We start from the raw sequence: 19,893 nt of genomic DNA, 5'->3' as shown, positions 1-19,893 counted from the left end.
AAAATATATATATATATATATGTGTACTCATTTGTAGGACTTGTTTATATTTATCTCTGTTAAAATATATAAACCTAGAAATATGCATATATATATTTTTTCTTATTTATTTATTTATTAATTATGAAATTATTTTATAAACTTTTTACATAATTCATTATTTTGGATAAATTCTTTTTATATACTCCTATTATTTTACGCATAGTAGGAATACATATTTTTCCAAGTAATAGGATAACATACTAGTTGTTAAAATATAAATTTAAAATAACAAATATATATTTAAAAATATATGTTGTAAAATTAATTATATATAAAAAAACATACATTATATATATATATATATTATATGTTTCCTTATTGGACATGAAAAAATATTTACAATAAAAAATACTTGCGTATGGAAAATATATATATATATATATATATATATACATATATCTATCAACATATATATATTAAAGAATAAAATTACAAAAAAATATATTTAACAAGATGTAAAATTTTATAAAAAATATAATTACCATCTATTGGTAGATGATAAGAAATTAGAATGTTCACGTAAATTAATATGTCCAGGAGGAAATGCATTTTGAAAATGTATTTGCATAACAAAAATTTTTTTTTTATCAAACCACTTATAATAAAAGCCTTCATTTTCATCAATATCTATGTTTGGTATTTTAAAAGCTATAGTTTCATAAGGTTCTGCAGCAAATAAGAGATACTGATATTTTTTATCAGGTGTTTCAATTTTCTGTTCAAAAGACGACATAAATCTAAATTTTGGTTTAGTATTTTCTTTAATATTTGGGAAAGATAATTCAAATAATATTCCAAGTTGATTTTTTTTATTTCGTACTCTTGTAACATCATATCTTGGTTTGCCTATTTTAACAATTTTTCTTGGTTCACTTACAGGTTTATTTAATCTATTAGTAGTTATTTCATTTTTTTCCTTTAATAATCTTTGAGCAAGATTCATTTGATGTTTTTTTCCTTGAGTATGACATAAATAAGAACTCTCATTATTATGAAGAGTTAAACATAATTTACATTCAAACATACCAACATTATTTTTTAAAATATATGGATCTTTAGTAATATCTATATTTTCTAAAGCTAGCTGTTTTAATCGTTCTCTTCTCTCTTGATTTATATCTTCTCTTGATAGTGGCATACCACTACCTGTTTTATGTCCAACACGATTCTGAAAATCCATCTTTTAAAATTATAATTTATATATTATGTAAAAATATATATATATATATATATATATATTACATGTATTATTCATACATGTTTTACTTAAAACATAAATATCATAAAAATTTTATTGTTTCTTTGATAATATATATATTTTCTTATATTTTACATTTAGTTAACATTCATTATAATTCATTCATCATTTTTAACATATATATAATATTCATTCAATTATTTAATTATATAATAATATTATTAAATAATTATGTTTATCTTTTATGTATTATTTTATTTTTTTTTAATTTAAAATATAAATGTTATAGATAAAATATATATATACATATTATATATCTTAAAAAATTTTGGAAAAAAAAAAATATATATATATATATAAAAAAAAACAAGAATTTTAAGTTAATTTTTTTTTTTATAAATAAAGATCCTGAAATTATTAAAATTATATTATAATATATAATTTTTTTTTTTTTTTTTAAAAATATTTTTCCGCCAATATTCTATATATATTATATGTATATATATAATATATATATAATATTTTTTATAATACTTATATTGACTCAATAAAATTATATGTATATTTATAAGGATTCTTCCTCGCCATTATTTATTATATTTTTTTTTTTCGTTTTTATTTTAAAATAAACAGAATAATTCATTACATATTTATGCTTTCATCTCATTAAATTATTTTATTTTTTTTTGTTTTATTTATTTTTATAAATTAAATTTTTATTATTAAAAAAAAAAAATACATATATATAATATATAATATGTATATTTATATATACAACACTTTGTGAACCATAATAATATGATAAAATATAAAAACGTTTACCTTGAATTATTAAAAAAGAAAGAATAAATGAGATACATATAATTCACAACTGTAAAATTAAGAAGGAGAGACTTGATAAAAATTAATGGTTTTAATAATTTAAGAAAAAAATGTTTTTTATAAATACAAAAAAATATATATAATAATATATATAATATAACCATTAAAATAATTATTAATACTAGTATTAATAATAATAAAAGGAAAGGAAAATAAATACATATATATATTTTATGTTAATTATATTCACCTATTGAATGAATAATTTTATTATATTGTAAAAAAAAAAAAAAAAAAAATGATAATAGTAAAATGTATTGTGAATCATGTGAGGCATAAATAAATATTTACCCTATACACACAAAACACACTAAAAAAAAAAAAAAAAAAAAAAAAAAAAAAGAAAAAAGAAAAAAGGTAACCAAATAGTGATAAAATAAAAACAACTAGAATGTTATAAAATATGATAGAATCAAATCAAGAAAATAATAACATATTGCAACAGAATAAATTTATCTAGAATATCATGTTTACAATTAAATAAAAAAAGAAAAAATGAAAACGTTTGCTCTTTTATATAAATTGAATGTAAAAGAAGACAACAATGAAAACGAAACATTGTTTTTCTCCTTGTATATTCATAATAGTTATATTTATGTAGGGTCAACTAATGGAAGAATATTCATTTTTAAAAAGAAGGGAAAAGTTTTCTTTGATCAAGTTAAATTTGTAAATGTAATTAAGTTTGCCACAGATGATGTTATAACTAAGGTTAAATAAATAAATATATTTGATAATATTTTTAGGGCACTGAAAATATTATCATAAAAAAAAAAAAAATGTATATATATATATATATATTTATTTATTTATTTATATAATCTTTCATATCATATCAAGTCATTTTTTTTTTTTTTTATTTTATTTTATTTATTTTTTTTTTTTAGATATGTGTTGTTGAAAATTTGTGTTGGTTAATTTGCGGTACTGAAAATGGTTCTATATTTGTTATAAATAATAAGGAATATCTAAAAAAAAAAAAAAAAAAAATAGATGTAATAGTAGAAGAAGGTTTTAAGTTACCAAATGAATATCATTATAATTCCATAACATGTATTAAATATTTAATAAAAAAAAATGGTAACCATATTTACATTTTTATTGGAGATATCGATGGAGTATTATCATACATACTGTTAAAAAAAAAACTTATAAAGAATAAACAAATATACAATAAACTACTTGTTGATAAAATAAATGGACCTATTAGTGATATAGAAATATGTTCACATTTCATCTTAGTTACATGTGAAAAGAATAATATTCTTATAAAGTTGGATGATATTTTATTATATAACAAAAAAGAAGAAATATACTATAAATGTATTGGTAAAAAGAAAGAAAATAAAAATTATAAATCTATCTTTTTGAAATGTAAAAGGAATATAAAAAGTCCTATGATTTTAAGCTTAAGAAAAAATGGACGTATATGGATTAGTAAAGAAGATAAAGTATTAAATACTTTAGTATTTTATTATTCTTTTTTTTATTTTTTCTATTTATTTTTTTTTAATAAAAAATTATATGTGAATAATTACATCTATGAATATTATAAAAATTATTTTTTAAGCAATTCATATTTTGTTCAGTTGTTAGATAATATTATAAATCAGTTTTCTAATTTTACGTTTCCTTCTAAACCTAACTTAAATGTGTTTTATAAAATTAATAAGAAATATTTTGTCTTATTCGAGCAATTTGTTACTTATCCTTTTTTTAAGAAGATAAATGAAGGGACAGATAATTTAACAGACCCAACGACAGATGACAGGATTAAAATAAAAGATATGTTGACGAAGGATATAAATAATATAAAGGCGTATTTAAAAAATAAGTTGAATGAAGTAATTAATAGTAATAATAATAATAATAATAGTAATAGTAATAATAATAATTGTAACAATAATCTTAATAATAATGAAGAAATGGTTGTATGCATAAATTATATCTACCAATGGTTGAATGAGGCTGAACAACTATTGAATAATTTTCTTGGCAAAAAATTGTTTCTTTTTAATATTAAGAGCATACAAATTCAGGATATCTTGGATCTTAATGTAACCTTTTTATCACACATTAAAATAGAAAATGTGGATAATAAGGATAACAATAGAATAAATGATAATACAAGTAATTATACAAACAATAATGTGAATAATCATATATGCTATAATAATCTAAGTGATAATAATAATGCGATAGACAATCATCAAAATGAAGATAATAATAATATAGAAGAAATAAAAAAGAATGAGATACATTATAAAAATGTTAATTCTAAAAATATTTTATACGAAAGTTATTTTAAGGAGGATAAAATTGTGGACTCATTTATATTAAAAGATAAATTATATATATTATATTTTAATAAAAATTTGAGAGATGATATTTATGTTGCATATAATATGAACAATGGTCATAATGTGTGTACATCATTTAGTGATATGAATAGACCTAGTACAGTGAATAAAAATAATAAAACTATTATATCAACAAATAAACAATTTAGTAATTCATCTAATATTCTAAATTGTAATTATAAGATATCACCATTTTATTTTTGTGAAATTCATTTTGAAAAAAATTGTGAACTATTAAAATGTTTAAGGTGTAATATAGAAAACTCATTAAATATAGAAAGAAATGAATTTTATTTTTTTTATTTTTATATTCTTATGTTCCATAATTATATTAACGAAAAAAAGAAAGAAGAAAATTATGAAGATAATTTTTTTGACATCATAGAAAATAAAATGAATATAATAAATATTCCAATGAATATAAAAGATATTATACAAGGAAAATATTCAAATGATATGAACAACATGAATGATATAGAATTTATAAATAATAAAAATAAATTGAAACAATTTTTAGATATGACACCAATAGATAATATACTACGCAAAAATATAGAAACACTAAAAATGAATATTAGAAATTTACTACTTTATTCTACAAATGAAATGTATACTTGTTTATTAACTGATAAGAATTATATTTTTTCAAATTATTTTTTTTATCCTTCGTATTATCATAATGTCAGAGAATTTCAATATTTACATTACCATATAAAGAAAATAAAAAAATTATATAACAAGATGAAAATAATAATGACAAAGTATAAATTTATATATCATGAAATTCTTACCTTTTTTGTTTTCTCTAATGATAATGAAAACTGTGTTATACCCTCCCATTTAGATAAAATAAAAAAGAATAAAAAGAACATGCAAAATAAACACAATAATAGGATCATTTCAAAATATCTCAATATTATAAAAAATGATGATCAATTTTTATACAAGGTATTATATTATTTTAATTTATTCATATATCTAGAAATTAATATAACAACATATAACATGAGAAATAATACATGCCTGACAAATTTTCCAGTTTTATATATGGAAAGGAATCATATGGTTAATGATAATATAAGAGAGTTAAGAAAAGAGAACAATTATGTAAAGGAAAAAATCAATAAAGTAATAAAAAATGAACAAATTAATATTCCTAGTGATCTTCAAAATTGTTTTCAATATAATGATAGGATAAATCTAACCAGTTTTAATAATACTAAACATTTCATTAAATGTAAAGGGGGGGAAGTCAGAAAATATTTTATAAAAACGGATAAGAAAAAATTACTATTAAAAAATAAAAAGAGTTGTAATAAATCTAATATTTTATATTTATCTCCTTTTTATTACTTACCAGAAAAATTATTATTTTTCCATATCAACAAATTTGTAAATACTAATAGTGTACATATAAATAATCATTTATGTACCCTCCACTTTTTATTATATATTTTTAAAATGAATGAGAATAAATCTGTATTTATGAAAGGATTTAAAAAATTCCAAAGTTTTAATAATAAATATAGGTACAACAATGAGCACTATAAAATATTATATAATAAAAAAAATATTTATGATTTATATGATGAGAACAAAAAGAAATATATATTTTTAGAAAATTATGAATATCAGAATATTAATAAAGGCATAGGAAATAATGATATTAATAGTGTAATAGATCCAAATATGTCATGTTATAATAAATATACATACAATAAGACAGATTTTTTAAAATTTATATATATATATGATAACATTAGAAATATATATAATAATAATAAATATTATGACAATATTAAAAAAAATAATATTCGTTCAATTGTTGATTTCTTAAACTGTTCAAAAAATGTTTATTATTATCATCAAGTTATAGAAGATGTATATGTTGTAAATATAAATAATTACAAACAACAAATATATGAATCATTCTTATTATATCAATATTTGTTAGATAGATGTTCCTTTTATAATAATGTATCACCATATCCTTCAAGTGATATAAAGTTTAATCAATCAAATTATTTTATGAAATCACTAACATTTATTAAAGAAAATAATATAAAAAAAATAAATAGTAGTATTTATATAAAAGAACCACATTTTAATGAAGTTAATATAATATCTATGGAAGATGTAAAATATTATGAAAAATTAAATAAACAAATAACAAATGATAATATATTATTATTAGATATTTTTTTAAGTACCTACAACAATATATCTAACAATTCAAAAATGGAATTAAAAAATGTTATAAAAAAATTCTCTACATTTAATACATTAGGTGAATATATAAATTATATACAGCAAAATGAAAATTTAACAGATGATAATATGTATAATTTTGAAAAAGAAGGAAAAAAAAAAAACAATTTGTTCTTATATATTTATAAGAATAAACATGATACAAATCAAAATGATCAATCCAATTTTTATTATTCATCTATGTTATATGATAATACCTTTTATTATAAACATAAGGATTCTATAAATTTGATTGATTTGATATCTTATAATAATAATATGGATAATAATATTTTTTTTAAAAATTATGAAGAGAATAAAACTTCTTCTTTTTTTTTAAAAGAATATAAGGAAGAATATATGAATGTACAAAATCAAAGTAAACAAAATAAAATCAAAGTATCATCCATGATAGGAACATCTGTTGATGAAATGAAAAAAAAAAAAAAAAAAAAAAAATATATATATATATCAATTAATAATTATAGAAATAATAAATTATTAAATTATATGAACGAATTGAACTTAATAATAAATCAATATATATATTTAAATAAAAAATATAATTGTAATAGCTCGTCTTTTTATATGAACCCTACTTTTTTCACAGATATAAATTTTTATCAACTTATCAAATTGTTATATATATTATGTAAACAAAAATATATGTATTACTTTTGTACAAAAACAAGAAAATATAAAAGGAAGATAAATTGTAGAATAAAAAATTATGATGAATTATCTTGTCATCAGAAAAATCTACATAATAATAGAACAAACAAATATAGAATCAACACCAAAAAATTGAAAAAATATATATATCAAAATGTATATAAGTTAAATAATAAAAAGGGTAGAAATGACGAACATGATTCATTTGTATATAAACAAAAAAATTTTAAGGAAAAAAAGAAAAATAGGAAAACAAATCCTATTTTGATATATATGAATGAAAATTTTTGTATAGATCTTTTAATTTATTTACAAAAAAATTATATAATAAAAAAATGTACAGGAAAAAAAAGAAAAAGAATTTTATTACTGTTATTTAAATTATCTTATATATTTATTTCTTTGAAATGGAATGAGGCATTTTGTTTATTGTTAAATATATTTAAATATGAAAATGATGAAATCTTATTTGCTTTATTAATATTATCCAAATATTCATTATTTCCAAAAAGGAAAAAAATAGAAAAATCTGATGAAAAGAAAAATCAGATACATAATAATAAAGTGTGGACACAAAATATTATAAGAAAAAATAAGAAAGGTGATGAAAACATTTCATTGTCATTTGCAGATAAATTATTTAATAATATATATGATAATTTTATAATAATATTAAGAAAACATAAAATGAAATATGAAAACATATTATTATCTTCCATATTACATATTAAAAATGATAGTAACAATTTTTTATTAATAATAATGATGATCATATTTTTCTTTTTTTTTAAAAAATCATATTTTATAGAAAGTCTTTTTAAAGACAATAGGACCAAAAAAATTTTGAGAAATTATTATTTATTAGAATATTTCTTCTTTAAAAGTAAAAAAATACATTTCTTACAAAAAAATCAAATGTTTTCATTATCTTATTTTAAATCATTTAATACGAATGGGTATGAACTATTTGTTTATGATATGTTTTTAAAATATACTTTTCAAATGTGTTATGAATTAATAAATTTTCAGGATATCAATAATTTTTTTGTATTAATAAATAATACTCTATATTTTCATTTTGTAAAATTAATATTATATTTAGATACACAAAATTATTGTCTAAATTTATCTAAATATCATCATTTATTTTTTATTATGTTATCTTATTTTTATATTGGATATTTTATGTCTATTAATAAATGGTTGCAAAAAATTGACCATATATTTATTTCTATTTTGTATAAATTTCATATGCTTAAGGAAGAAGAAGCTCAAGATATATTCAACTCATCAGAGGATATAAAATATCGCTTAAAATATAAAGGAATGCTTATTATAAAAGAAGACGCTAAAAATAAAGAGAACGATATTAAAACTTTTAATAATGATATAAAGAATTGTAAAGAATATGAATTTATAAAAAGTCAAGAACCAAATATTTCTGAAAATAAAAAGGATAGTAGTATTATTAAAGAAAACATAATTAAATCCAATTCAGTTATAATATTAGATAAATATAATGAACAAGAAAAAATAAAAAACAATATATTAAATAATAATGATATTATATGTAATGATAATGACATTATATCGTTTCCATTAATTCCATTATTTTACCCTCGTAACCATCAACCTGTTTTTTTAAAAAATGAACAAGAAGAAAATAAAATATATTATAGTATTAATTATTTGATAAACTTTTTTTATGAATTGTTAATAAAATATTTATGTGAATTAGATTATAAAATATATAACAGTAAAATAGACTTGTATATATTACAAAATAGCAAAAATTCAGATTTATACATAAAAATTAATAATTTTGTTAATTCGTTTTATGGAACATGTACCTTAATGTATGGTATATATAATGAAAATTTTGATGATGGAAATAAGAATAATAGTGTATATCAGAATTATAATACAGATAAATATTATAATATCTATAATTCCAAGAAATATCATAATGACAATAATAAGAAGAAGAAAAAAAAAGATCGTAGTGATATATATTATAGAAATGTAGCATTTAATACAAAAATAAAAATATGGGATGAAAAAAATCCTATTCATTTATTCATACAAACGATAGATTTATTTTTTTGTATATATTATTCTTTATTTACATTAGGATTAAGTTTATATGAAAAAAAAAAAATTTATGTAAATAGAAAGAAACAGTATAAAAAGTATTTATTAAGTATCATTTGTGTTTTGTTCTATAATATAACGAATAATGAAATTAGTACAAAGGATACGTTGATATTTTATAAACAAAATATGGACAATAATAATAATAATAATAATAAAGATAAAGATAATAATTGTTATTTTCATTTCAAGAGGAATATTATAAAAAGAGAGCAATATTTAAATGTTATATGTTGTGTGTTGTGTATTATTCATTTTATTAATTATTTTAAATATGTTAAGAAAAACATTATAAAAAAGTTTATTTTCATTATCGATTATCTTCTTCTTAATCATAATTCTTTTTATTTTAAAGAAGATTATCAAAAATGTACAAATTCAGAAAAAAAAAATGAAAAAATACATATTCATAATATTTATAAAACAATTATAAAAAATTTACCAAAACATGTCAAGTCAATTACAAAAGATAAAGAAAAAGACACAAACTAATTTTTCTTTTTCTTTTTTTTAAATAGTATAATATATATCACTTTTATTATTTTTAATATTTATTAAAATGATAAAATATTATCATATCTCCATTATATATATATATATATATGATATGTATGTATATATATATATATATATTTTTTTTTTTTTATGTTCAAAATATATAATAATATAATAATACACATATGTGTTTATGCTTATATTGCATTCATACATTGATTGTTTATTGATTTTTAATTTTTAATTTTAAATTTTTAATTTTTATTATTTTTAAAAAATTTTTATTTTATATATCTTAAAAATAAACTCAAAATATATAAATATATATATATATATATATATATATATATATATTTTTTTTTTTTTTTTTTTTTTTTGTAATATATTAAAAATATATATATGATGATGTATATATAAGAATCGTAAACGTATCGTAAGAAGAGGTAAACCATTCATACATATAAAAAAAAAAAAAAAAAAAAATACAAAAAAATATAAAATAAAGATTTAAAGAAACAAAACAAAAAAAAATAAAATAAAAAGTGTAAAAGTTCAAATGGCACGAAGAAAGGGGAAATTTGTATTTTTCACTTTTGCTTTCTTTTGAAAATGACGCACCAAAAAAAAAAATAATAAATATAAAATAAGAAAAATATAATAATAATAATAATAATAAAATAGTAAATATCTATATAAATATATCTTATAGGTGTGACTTATTTGTTTTATTTTAATATTATCAAATGTTGATTTTTTAATTCTTCACATTTCCTTATATTTTTTTTTTTTTTTTATATATTTAAATATTTTACTTTATACTTAAATATATATATATATATATATATATATATACATAATATATTCCTTTTTATGTTTATATATAATGGGTAATACTATTTCTGAAAGGAAACAAAGACAGTTTGTTTTATACAAGGATATAAAAAATAAAATAAAAAAAAGAAATCATTTGGATATAAAAAATAATCTGTATATAAGTAATTTACATGAAAAAAAATTACTTACTTACAATGATGAAATTTTTGAGTTATATGAAGAAACATATGAAGAGGATGAACAAAAGAAGGAATACATGAGTGACACAGAGAATAAGAAAAATTATGATATACAAATTAATTTTAAAAATGATAAAAAGAAAAATATATCATTAAATAAATGTGATAATCAATATGATAAACATTATTATGATCACAAATATGATAAGCAATATTATGAAAAGGATATTAATGAATATAATGAAGATAATAAAATGAATACAAATAACGTAAAAGAAAAAAAAAATGATAAACTGTTTTTCGAATTCGATTATGGATCATTTTATAATGTGGAAGAAAGAAGTAGCACCTTTGAAAAAGATCAAAAGAAAATAAAAAATTATAGCAATATATATGAAGAAAATAAAATCACCAAAAAATATGAACTAGATAAAGATAGTCAAGACATAAACAAAAATATTAACCATTTTAATTATGAAAATGAAAAGAAGACAGAAAAGAAAAATTCAAAAAGTACCATGTTAAAAAAAAAAAAAAATTCAAAAAGTGATAATCTCGATATAAATAATATAGTACAAAATAAAACAGTAATTTATAATGATAATGAAAAGGTTAATAATATTATTAATGATAAGGATTATAATAAAATGGATCAATTAAATATGCAAAAAAAAAATAATGATAATAATAATAATATTACACATAATTCTTCCACTCTTAAATCAGTTCATTTAAGAAATATATCAGATTATACATCAAAAATAAAATGTAATAATAATATACAAAATGAACACAAACATTATATATATAATGAAGATACAATTAAAGAAAATAAAAGTGTAAAAAAGTTCTTCATGTTAATTAAAAATAATAAAAATATTCTACAAAATATATTATCCTTTTTAAATTGTAGTGATTTGTTAAATTTTCAAAAAACATGTTCGACAACATATATATGTATTAGTGATTTCTTAGATTATATATGTTTACATATATATTCAAAATTTAAAAATAAATATGACAATTATTTTGAACCGTTTAATTATTTCTACAAATATGAATATCTTTACACAGACAATCCATCATGTCGATTAGACTGCATATTGATAGCGAAGGTTAATTTACAAAAAAAAAAAAAAAAAAAAAAAAAAAAAAAAAAAAAAAAAAAAAAATTTTTTGTAATAATATTACTACAAAAATGTGTTCATTTATCATATACATACATACATATGTATATATATATATATATATATATATATAGAATGTTTAAAACATATTATATTTATATACACATGTAATATATGCCCCTTTTATTTTTATAGATAAATAAAGAGTGCGTAGGATACAATAACCGTTTTGGATATAAATACAAATACTTATATGATAAAAAGAAAACATCTTATTATGTATATTTCAACTTTAACGTATTAAAATGTTACAACCCAAGGACAATAGAAATATATAAAGATATATCTTATAATAATGGAGATGATATTAATGTTTCTCATATAGTAAATAATGATGTATGTTCTAATGATTATATATGTATACCTATAAATTTATTTAATTTTATTGGTACTGTAGCTTTTGATTCTATACGTTTTATTCAAAATAAGTTGAGTAAATATATAACTTATAATAATCAGTTGGATGATCAACTATGGTATAATAAAGAGGAATATAAGATTTTAAGAAAGGAAAACAAACTTATCACCCCTGAAATGTTTTTTCCACATTTAAAACATATTAGCACTATATATTCTGGTATCGATGTAACTGTTATGAAATCTACATATAAAGCTGTGGAGCCAGGTAATTATATATAAATATATATATATATGTGTATATATATTTATTTATTTTCTTATTAATTTGTTTATATTTTTTCTCCTATATTTTAGGAAACTTAGGTAAGCGTAGTTATAGCTTATGGGGAAATTATTTCATCATTGAAAATAAACTTGATCCAGTTTTTATTTTTTTAAAAAGAGAAGGATTACAACATGATTATATATATCAAAATTATTATTTAAGAGTTGGTGATTCTATTATATTTTATTTAATTAAGGGGGGTAATAATATTTGAAATTTGTACAAAGGTATAAAAAAATATTTATTTATTATTCTATTCGATATATAAATATAAATATATATATATATTATTTCTTTTTTTTTTTTTTTTTTTTTGTTTTTCTTATTTTTTATGTTCTTCTTTGTTTTATATTTAATATTATTTTTTTATGGAATATTTAAGGCTCATATTCTTTTTAAGTGCCTTAATTTTTTCTTACCATATATATATATATATATATATATATATATATAATTTTTTTGTTTAAATTTTTTATTTATATGTCGACTTAGTGGAATACATAATAAAGCAATATATCTTTGCAATATCAAATATTAAAAATAAAATATATATATATATATATATATATATATATATATTATACATTATTTAAATTAACAAAATAGCATACCCAAGGACTGTTTTTGAATATTCTTATTTCGTTTTAAAAAATGATTAAAATTTTGGTCATAATTAAAATAATTTAATATAGAATTTAGCTTCTTCCGATTATTTTGTTCATTTTGATTTTTCCTGATCCCTTCAATGGTATTATAAAATATGAGTTGTTGTGTGTCATTTAATAGTATAAACTTTTTGAAAGAAATAATCAAAATTTTAATGAGTACATCATTATATTGTGATAATTTAAAAAAATATAGAAAATGTAAAAATGTTAGTAAGTCGTTTATATTAGGTTCTACATTTGGTAAATTGTTTGCATATTGTATGTGTTTTTCGTTTGTTTCATTATATATATTTTTTTTTTCTTGTATTATTAAATAATGATCAAGGTGATCATTCAATATATTGAATAAGGTGTGAATTAGTTGATGTTCTATAATTTTTGTTTTTAAAAAGCTTGCACATATAAAAGAAATATCACTAATATGAAGAGAGGATGATATATTTTTATTTTCTTTAAATATATTTATAAACATATTAAAAGAATTTATATAAGATTTCAATATGCTCCATTTGATAAATGGTAAAGTCATAATATAACTAACGAGATAAAAATAATTTTTTAATAATTTATAAGCTATATATTGAAAATTATCATCATAATAATTATTTTCATCATATAATATAATATTATACGTATATTGTTGATTATATAATAACTCTAATATATTATATTCTTCATTTAATATATTATTTGTTAATGTTTTCTTTTTATCATTACTTTTTTGTATTACATTTTCTTTTGATTCAAGATTGTTTGACTTTTTCTTTTTGTTGTTTATAAAATCATATATATCTTGTTCATTTAAATGCATACTTTTTATATAACTCATTAGAACATCTTGTACACATTTATTTAATTTTTTATTATTATAATAATTTATTTTATTCATAAAGAGGATAAGTAAAATAAAATTAGTATGTATCATATATTTATTCATTATAAAATAATTTATAATAATATGAATAAAGTCTTTTATATAATGATTTTTTTCAGCTAACTCTTTATCATGAATAAATATAGTTAACAATTCTTTTATTTCAAAATTTTTTTTATCTATATAATTGTTATGCAAAATAAAATTACTATTATTATTGTTCGTGTTGTTATTTTGATCTGGAGTTATATTATGTACACTATTTTGAGAAATACAATTATATGTACTTATATCTTTATTTATATTTTCCTCTTCTATATAATTCCTTATTTGTGTTAATAAAGCACTTTTTAATTTCAGCCCCTCATATTTTCCTTCTCTTGATTTTATTTTTTGCCTTTCTTTTTTTGTATTTATATTAATATATTTTACACTATCTTTTGATATTTTTTTTTCATAACTCTCCATATCTACATCTTCTAAATTTTGTAATTCAAGCTCTGCATTATTTTCATCTATTTTTTCTAGGTAATCATTATTCACATTTTCCATATTATTATTGGTTAATTTTGAGTCCTTTAATATTTTTTCTGTATGTGCTACATCTTTATTAGTAACATTATTATGGTTTAATATACATTCATAATTTTTACCTTCACTACTATTACTATTATTATTAATCATAATATTATTACTATTATTATTACTATAATTATCATTATTATTATCATTATTATTGTCATTATTATTACTGTTGTTATGATTACTTTTTTGAGCTACCACATTATTATCATTAGCGATATACGTATTTATTGTCTCCTTTGAATGCACTGTAATATTATTTGATGAACTTTTAATCCTTTCTTTTGAGTCTACAGAATATACGTCCATATTGATCAACTTAACCTTATATACAAGTGGTAAATTATTTATTGCTGTATGTAAATCATTATGAGGAGAAAAAAATATATTGGAAATTTTATATGAAAAAAAATTGTCCAGCTTATAATAATAAATTTCAAAAACATGAAGCATATTATGGATTATTTGTGTATCTTTATAATTAATTCTACATATTAAATAGAATAAAATAAATAAATCTTCATAACTAAAACAATAATTATTAAAATTTTGTAAAAGCTTTACAAATCTAGATTTCTCATTATTATATATATAATATATACATAGGTGTGTAAAATATTTACTACTACTATTTATATAATTACAAATATGATTATTTATCACATTTTTTAAATAATCATCAAATTTTTTATCACATATAATATCTTTTATTTCATTGTTTTCATTTTCCAAATTAAAATTAAATTCATCTTTTTTATTTTTTAATAACATATCTGTATCTTCATTGATATCATTATCACATATACTATCCCTACTTACATTATTATTACTACTATTAATATTATCTTTCTTAACTGTGTCATACTTTTTATTTTTCTTATAATCTACATGAAGTAATTGTTTTATATCTGGGTGATCAATAATGTTGAAAATTTTTTCTTCAAAATAAAAATATTCATATATGCATTTATTCACCTGGGCTCTATCATGATTAGTAAAGAAAAACCTCTTCTTTATATTCACCGCAAAATTAAGAAGAAATTTTTTCCCTTTCATTTTATAAAAAAGAGGAAAATAAATAAATAAATAAAAAAAAATATTTACATTTTTTATATATTATGAACAACTTAATATATATATATTATCATTTTCTTTATTAATTATATATAATACACATTTCACAGAGGGTGGGTGGGTATAAAGAAATAATAAAATAAATAAATTATAGGAGCGAATTATTTCCTATTGGTGGATCTAAAAAATGGAAATAATATATTCACAAAAAAAATGTATATATATAAATATATATATATATTATATCTATAAAAATATGTGTTTATCCTATCTGTTTATTTATTTTTACAATTTGTCAAGTTACATATTTTAATTATTCTTAGGTTGGATAAAATTGGGGAGGATTGTATTTTTCTTTATTTGAACAACTTAGATATTTAATGAATGCTTAAACAAAAAAAAAAAAAAAAAAAAAAAAAAATGCATAAATTATATAATATATATATATATAGAAAGAGAAAGAGAAATATTTTTACATATTGTATAAATACTAAAAAATGCACATTATCTTATTAATTTTTTTTTTTTTTTTTTTGAATCTTCAAAAGGGTAACTAATTACTAAATAGTGTAGGAGGAATAAAGGAGGGAATATTTTCTATATTAAAAGGGCAAAAAAATTATATGTAATAATAAATATATATTAATAATAAAAGCATATTGAATATATATAAAATTATATATGGTATAAATTATAATAAATACATATTATATATATATAACATATATATTTATATTTTTTTTTTTTTTTTTTTTTTCTTGTCATTTATATAAAAATAATTTTAGGTTTAAATTATTTAGATAACCATTTATAAAATAATAATTTTAAAAATATATTAATTTATATAAATAATAATAATTTTTATTAGATAATACGCCACATATATTGACTCTCCACTTTTTACAATGAACCAAACTAACTCCTTAAAATCCTTTTTGAATATTGAAAATGTAAATGACCGATTTGTAACGGATTTAAATACTTATAAGAAGCAATTTTCTTATAATGAATTATATGAAGAAATAGAAAACTTTGTAAATTTTTTTCAAAGTATTAATATAAAAAGAGGAGATGAAATATCAATCATTTTATTTAATAGTATTGAATATGTGATATCTTTTTTGAGTATTAATTTTAATCATAATATATGTTTACCACAAAACACCAATTTGAAAAAAGAGGAATATAAAAGATATTTAGTAAATAACTGTAAGTATATTATAATTCATGATTATGATGAAAATGATGAGGAATATGCAAATATTAAAAATAAACATAGTTATTATAAAAATGTGTGTATTTATATAAAAGAGCTATCTGAAGAATATGGTATTGGTTTAATTAAAATAAAAAAAAACAAGGAGAAACCTTATTTTACTTATTCATATATAAATAATGGAAGAAAGGAAGAACTACAGAATTTAAATAATGACTTGAAAAATGAAGAAAATAATAATAATAAAGAAGAAAGCAATATGTTGAAGAGTGATATATGTCTTCATTTACATACGTCTGGAACTACGAGTAAAGTTAAAATAGTACAGTTATCTAATACAAATATAAAAACTACAATAACGAATATAACCAATTCTTATAATATAAATAGAGATGATAATACTATTATTGTTATGCCTTTATTTCATGTACATGGATTAATTGGTGTATTACTTCCTATAATATATTGTAAAGGTAATATTTTATTTCAATTAGGTCATTCTTTTAGTGCATCCGAATTTTGGAATAATGTTGAAAATTATAATATAACTTACTTTTCAGCTATTCCTACTATTCTTAAAATATTAATAATAAGATATGAAGAAGATTATTTAAGAATAAAGAAAATCCAAAAAAATGGTGATGAAAATAATAAATGTGAAAAAACTATAATGAAGGAAAAAGTAAAACATAAATTAAGATTTATTAGAACTTCCAGTTCTAGTTTAGATGAAAATTTAGAAAAAGAAATCGAAGAAAAGTTTGAAGTATCTGTTTTTCAAGCATATGGTATGACAGAAGCTTGTCATCAAGTTAGTTCAAATAAAATCATTACACCCTCATTATCATCACCAAATAATATACAAATATGTAAGAAATTTAAAAGTGTAGGTATACCTAATGTAGGTGTTATTATATATAATGAAGAAAAGAAAAAAATTTGTGATTATAATGAATTAGGTGAAATATGTATTAATGGAAAAAACGTTATGTGTGGATATAAAGAATTAAAAGATAATGATAATATATATATATATGCTAATACTATAAAAGAAAGAAATAACTATATGATGAAGAATCCATTTTTAGAAATATCTGAAAAGGTACCTTTCTTTAAAACAGGAGATATTGGTTATATTGATCAAGATAACTTCCTTTTTATATCAGGTCGTATTAAAGATATAATTAATCGAGGAGGGGAAAAAATTATACCAAATGAAATAGATGATGTTTTAAGAAATCACGATTTAGTTCAAGATTGTTTAACGTTTTCTTGTAAAGATGATGTATATGGTGAAATTATAAATAGTGCAGTAATATTAGAAGAAAATAAATTATTATCACATTATGATGATTATAATAAGAATAGTACAAATAACATTAATATTAATAAATCATCTGATGAACAGAAAAATATGTCATTAAGTCCATTTGATGAAAACTTATCCATTTATTTAAATTTAAAATATTATATACTAAAAAAAGAATTAATAAATTATATGAAAAAATATATAGCTGATTTTAAAGTACCAAGGAATATCTATTTTGTTAATAATTTTTTAAAAACAGATACAGGTAAAATTTCTAGAAAAAAAGTTTCAGAAAGTATTGAAGAATTAAAAAAAAAACAAATAAAAGTTTTTGATAATATTATACCTTTAATTTTTAAAAAATATGAAATAAAATATATATATGGATTATATGGTATACCAATAAATAAAATAATATATAGTTTTATTAAAAATAATATATATTATATAAGTTTCAGAAATGAGATAAATGCTTCTATCAGTTGTAATTATGTTAATTATTTTGATATAAATAATAAAGAACAAAAAAACAAAATTGGAATATTATTTACTTGCTCTGGTCCAGCATTTATTAATACATTAAGTGGTTTATATAATGCTAAAGTTAATAATTTACCTATGGTTTTAATATGTTTTGAAAATGTGAGAAATGAAAAATTAACATTATTTGAAAAATATTGTAATTTTCAATATTTCCCACAATTAGACTTTTTAAATAAAACAAAAGAATTATGTAATCAAACGTATCATGTAAATAATACATTAGAATCATTTTCAACTCAATTGTTTAATTGTATATATACATCTCTTCAACATAAATCACCTACATATTTAAATATTGATTATAAATTAATAGAGCAAACCATAACATTAGATAAAGCTATAGAGACATTACAATTATGTGATATATATGCACAAAAATGTTTAAATCCAAATCAGTTTAATAAATATACATTATTAAATAATGAACAGGAAAATTTATTTACACAACTTTTAAATAAATTTGTAGAAATATATAGAACCAACAAAAAATGTGTTATTTTTATGGGTATTAATTGTAATTATGGATATAAATATATTATCAAATTAGCAGAACTTTTGAAAATACCTATTTATACAAATACTATGGCAAAATCGTTCCTTAAAGAAAATTATTTATATAATATGAATTCATGTAAATCTTATTTATTTAATAATTTAGACTCATGTATTTGTATTGGATCAGTTTTTAATTTTTA

The 19,893-nt window shown here is 18.0% G+C and overlaps 5 protein-coding genes across 5 annotated transcripts in view; 3 read left to right on the top strand and 2 right to left on the bottom strand.

Annotated features, from left to right (window-relative positions):
* Positions 1-520: 520 nt before the first annotated feature.
* On the bottom strand, positions 521-1,222 carry PADL01_0617900 (splicing factor 3A subunit 2, putative; the record flags this gene model as incomplete). Its single annotated transcript, XM_028680914.1, has 1 exon — positions 521-1,222. The coding sequence occupies one exon, from the start codon at positions 1,220-1,222 to the stop codon at positions 521-523; it is 702 nt and encodes a 233-aa protein (XP_028537344.1).
* A 1,395-nt stretch (positions 1,223-2,617) lies between these two features.
* On the top strand, positions 2,618-10,044 carry PADL01_0617800 (conserved Plasmodium membrane protein, unknown function; the record flags this gene model as incomplete). The annotated part of the gene is made up of 2 exons (XM_028680913.1): positions 2,618-2,833; positions 3,010-10,044. 2 exons carry the CDS (start codon positions 2,618-2,620, stop codon positions 10,042-10,044), a joined length of 7,251 nt encoding a protein of 2,416 aa, XP_028537343.1.
* An 886-nt stretch (positions 10,045-10,930) lies between these two features.
* Positions 10,931-13,146, top strand: PADL01_0617700 (conserved Plasmodium protein, unknown function; the record flags this gene model as incomplete). The annotated part of the gene is made up of 3 exons (XM_028680912.1): positions 10,931-12,175; positions 12,383-12,872; positions 12,962-13,146. The coding sequence occupies 3 exons, from the start codon at positions 10,931-10,933 to the stop codon at positions 13,144-13,146; spliced, it is 1,920 nt and encodes a 639-aa protein (XP_028537342.1).
* Positions 13,147-13,526: 380 nt separating this feature from the next.
* On the bottom strand, positions 13,527-16,112 carry PADL01_0617600 (conserved Plasmodium protein, unknown function; the record flags this gene model as incomplete). Its single annotated transcript, XM_028680911.1, has 1 exon — positions 13,527-16,112. One exon carries the CDS (start codon positions 16,110-16,112, stop codon positions 13,527-13,529), a length of 2,586 nt encoding a protein of 861 aa, XP_028537341.1.
* Positions 16,113-17,035: 923 nt separating this feature from the next.
* Positions 17,036-19,893, top strand: part of PADL01_0617500 (acyl-CoA synthetase) — a gene marked incomplete at both ends in the record, with an annotated part of 4,158 nt that continues 1,300 nt past the window's right edge. The window contains one exon of the mRNA XM_028680910.1: positions 17,036-19,893. This exon is cut by the window's right edge and continues 1,300 nt beyond it. Coding sequence (XP_028537340.1) covers positions 17,036-19,893 — 2,858 coding nt within the window.

This window comes from Plasmodium sp. gorilla clade G2 (genome assembly GCF_900097015.1).
Source record: "Plasmodium sp. gorilla clade G2 genome assembly, chromosome: 6".
Lineage (NCBI taxonomy): Eukaryota > Apicomplexa > Aconoidasida > Haemosporida > Plasmodiidae > Plasmodium > Plasmodium adleri (nom. inval.).
The sequence above is the reverse complement of the archived record's forward strand: the minus strand, read 5'-3'. Positions and strand labels throughout refer to the sequence as shown.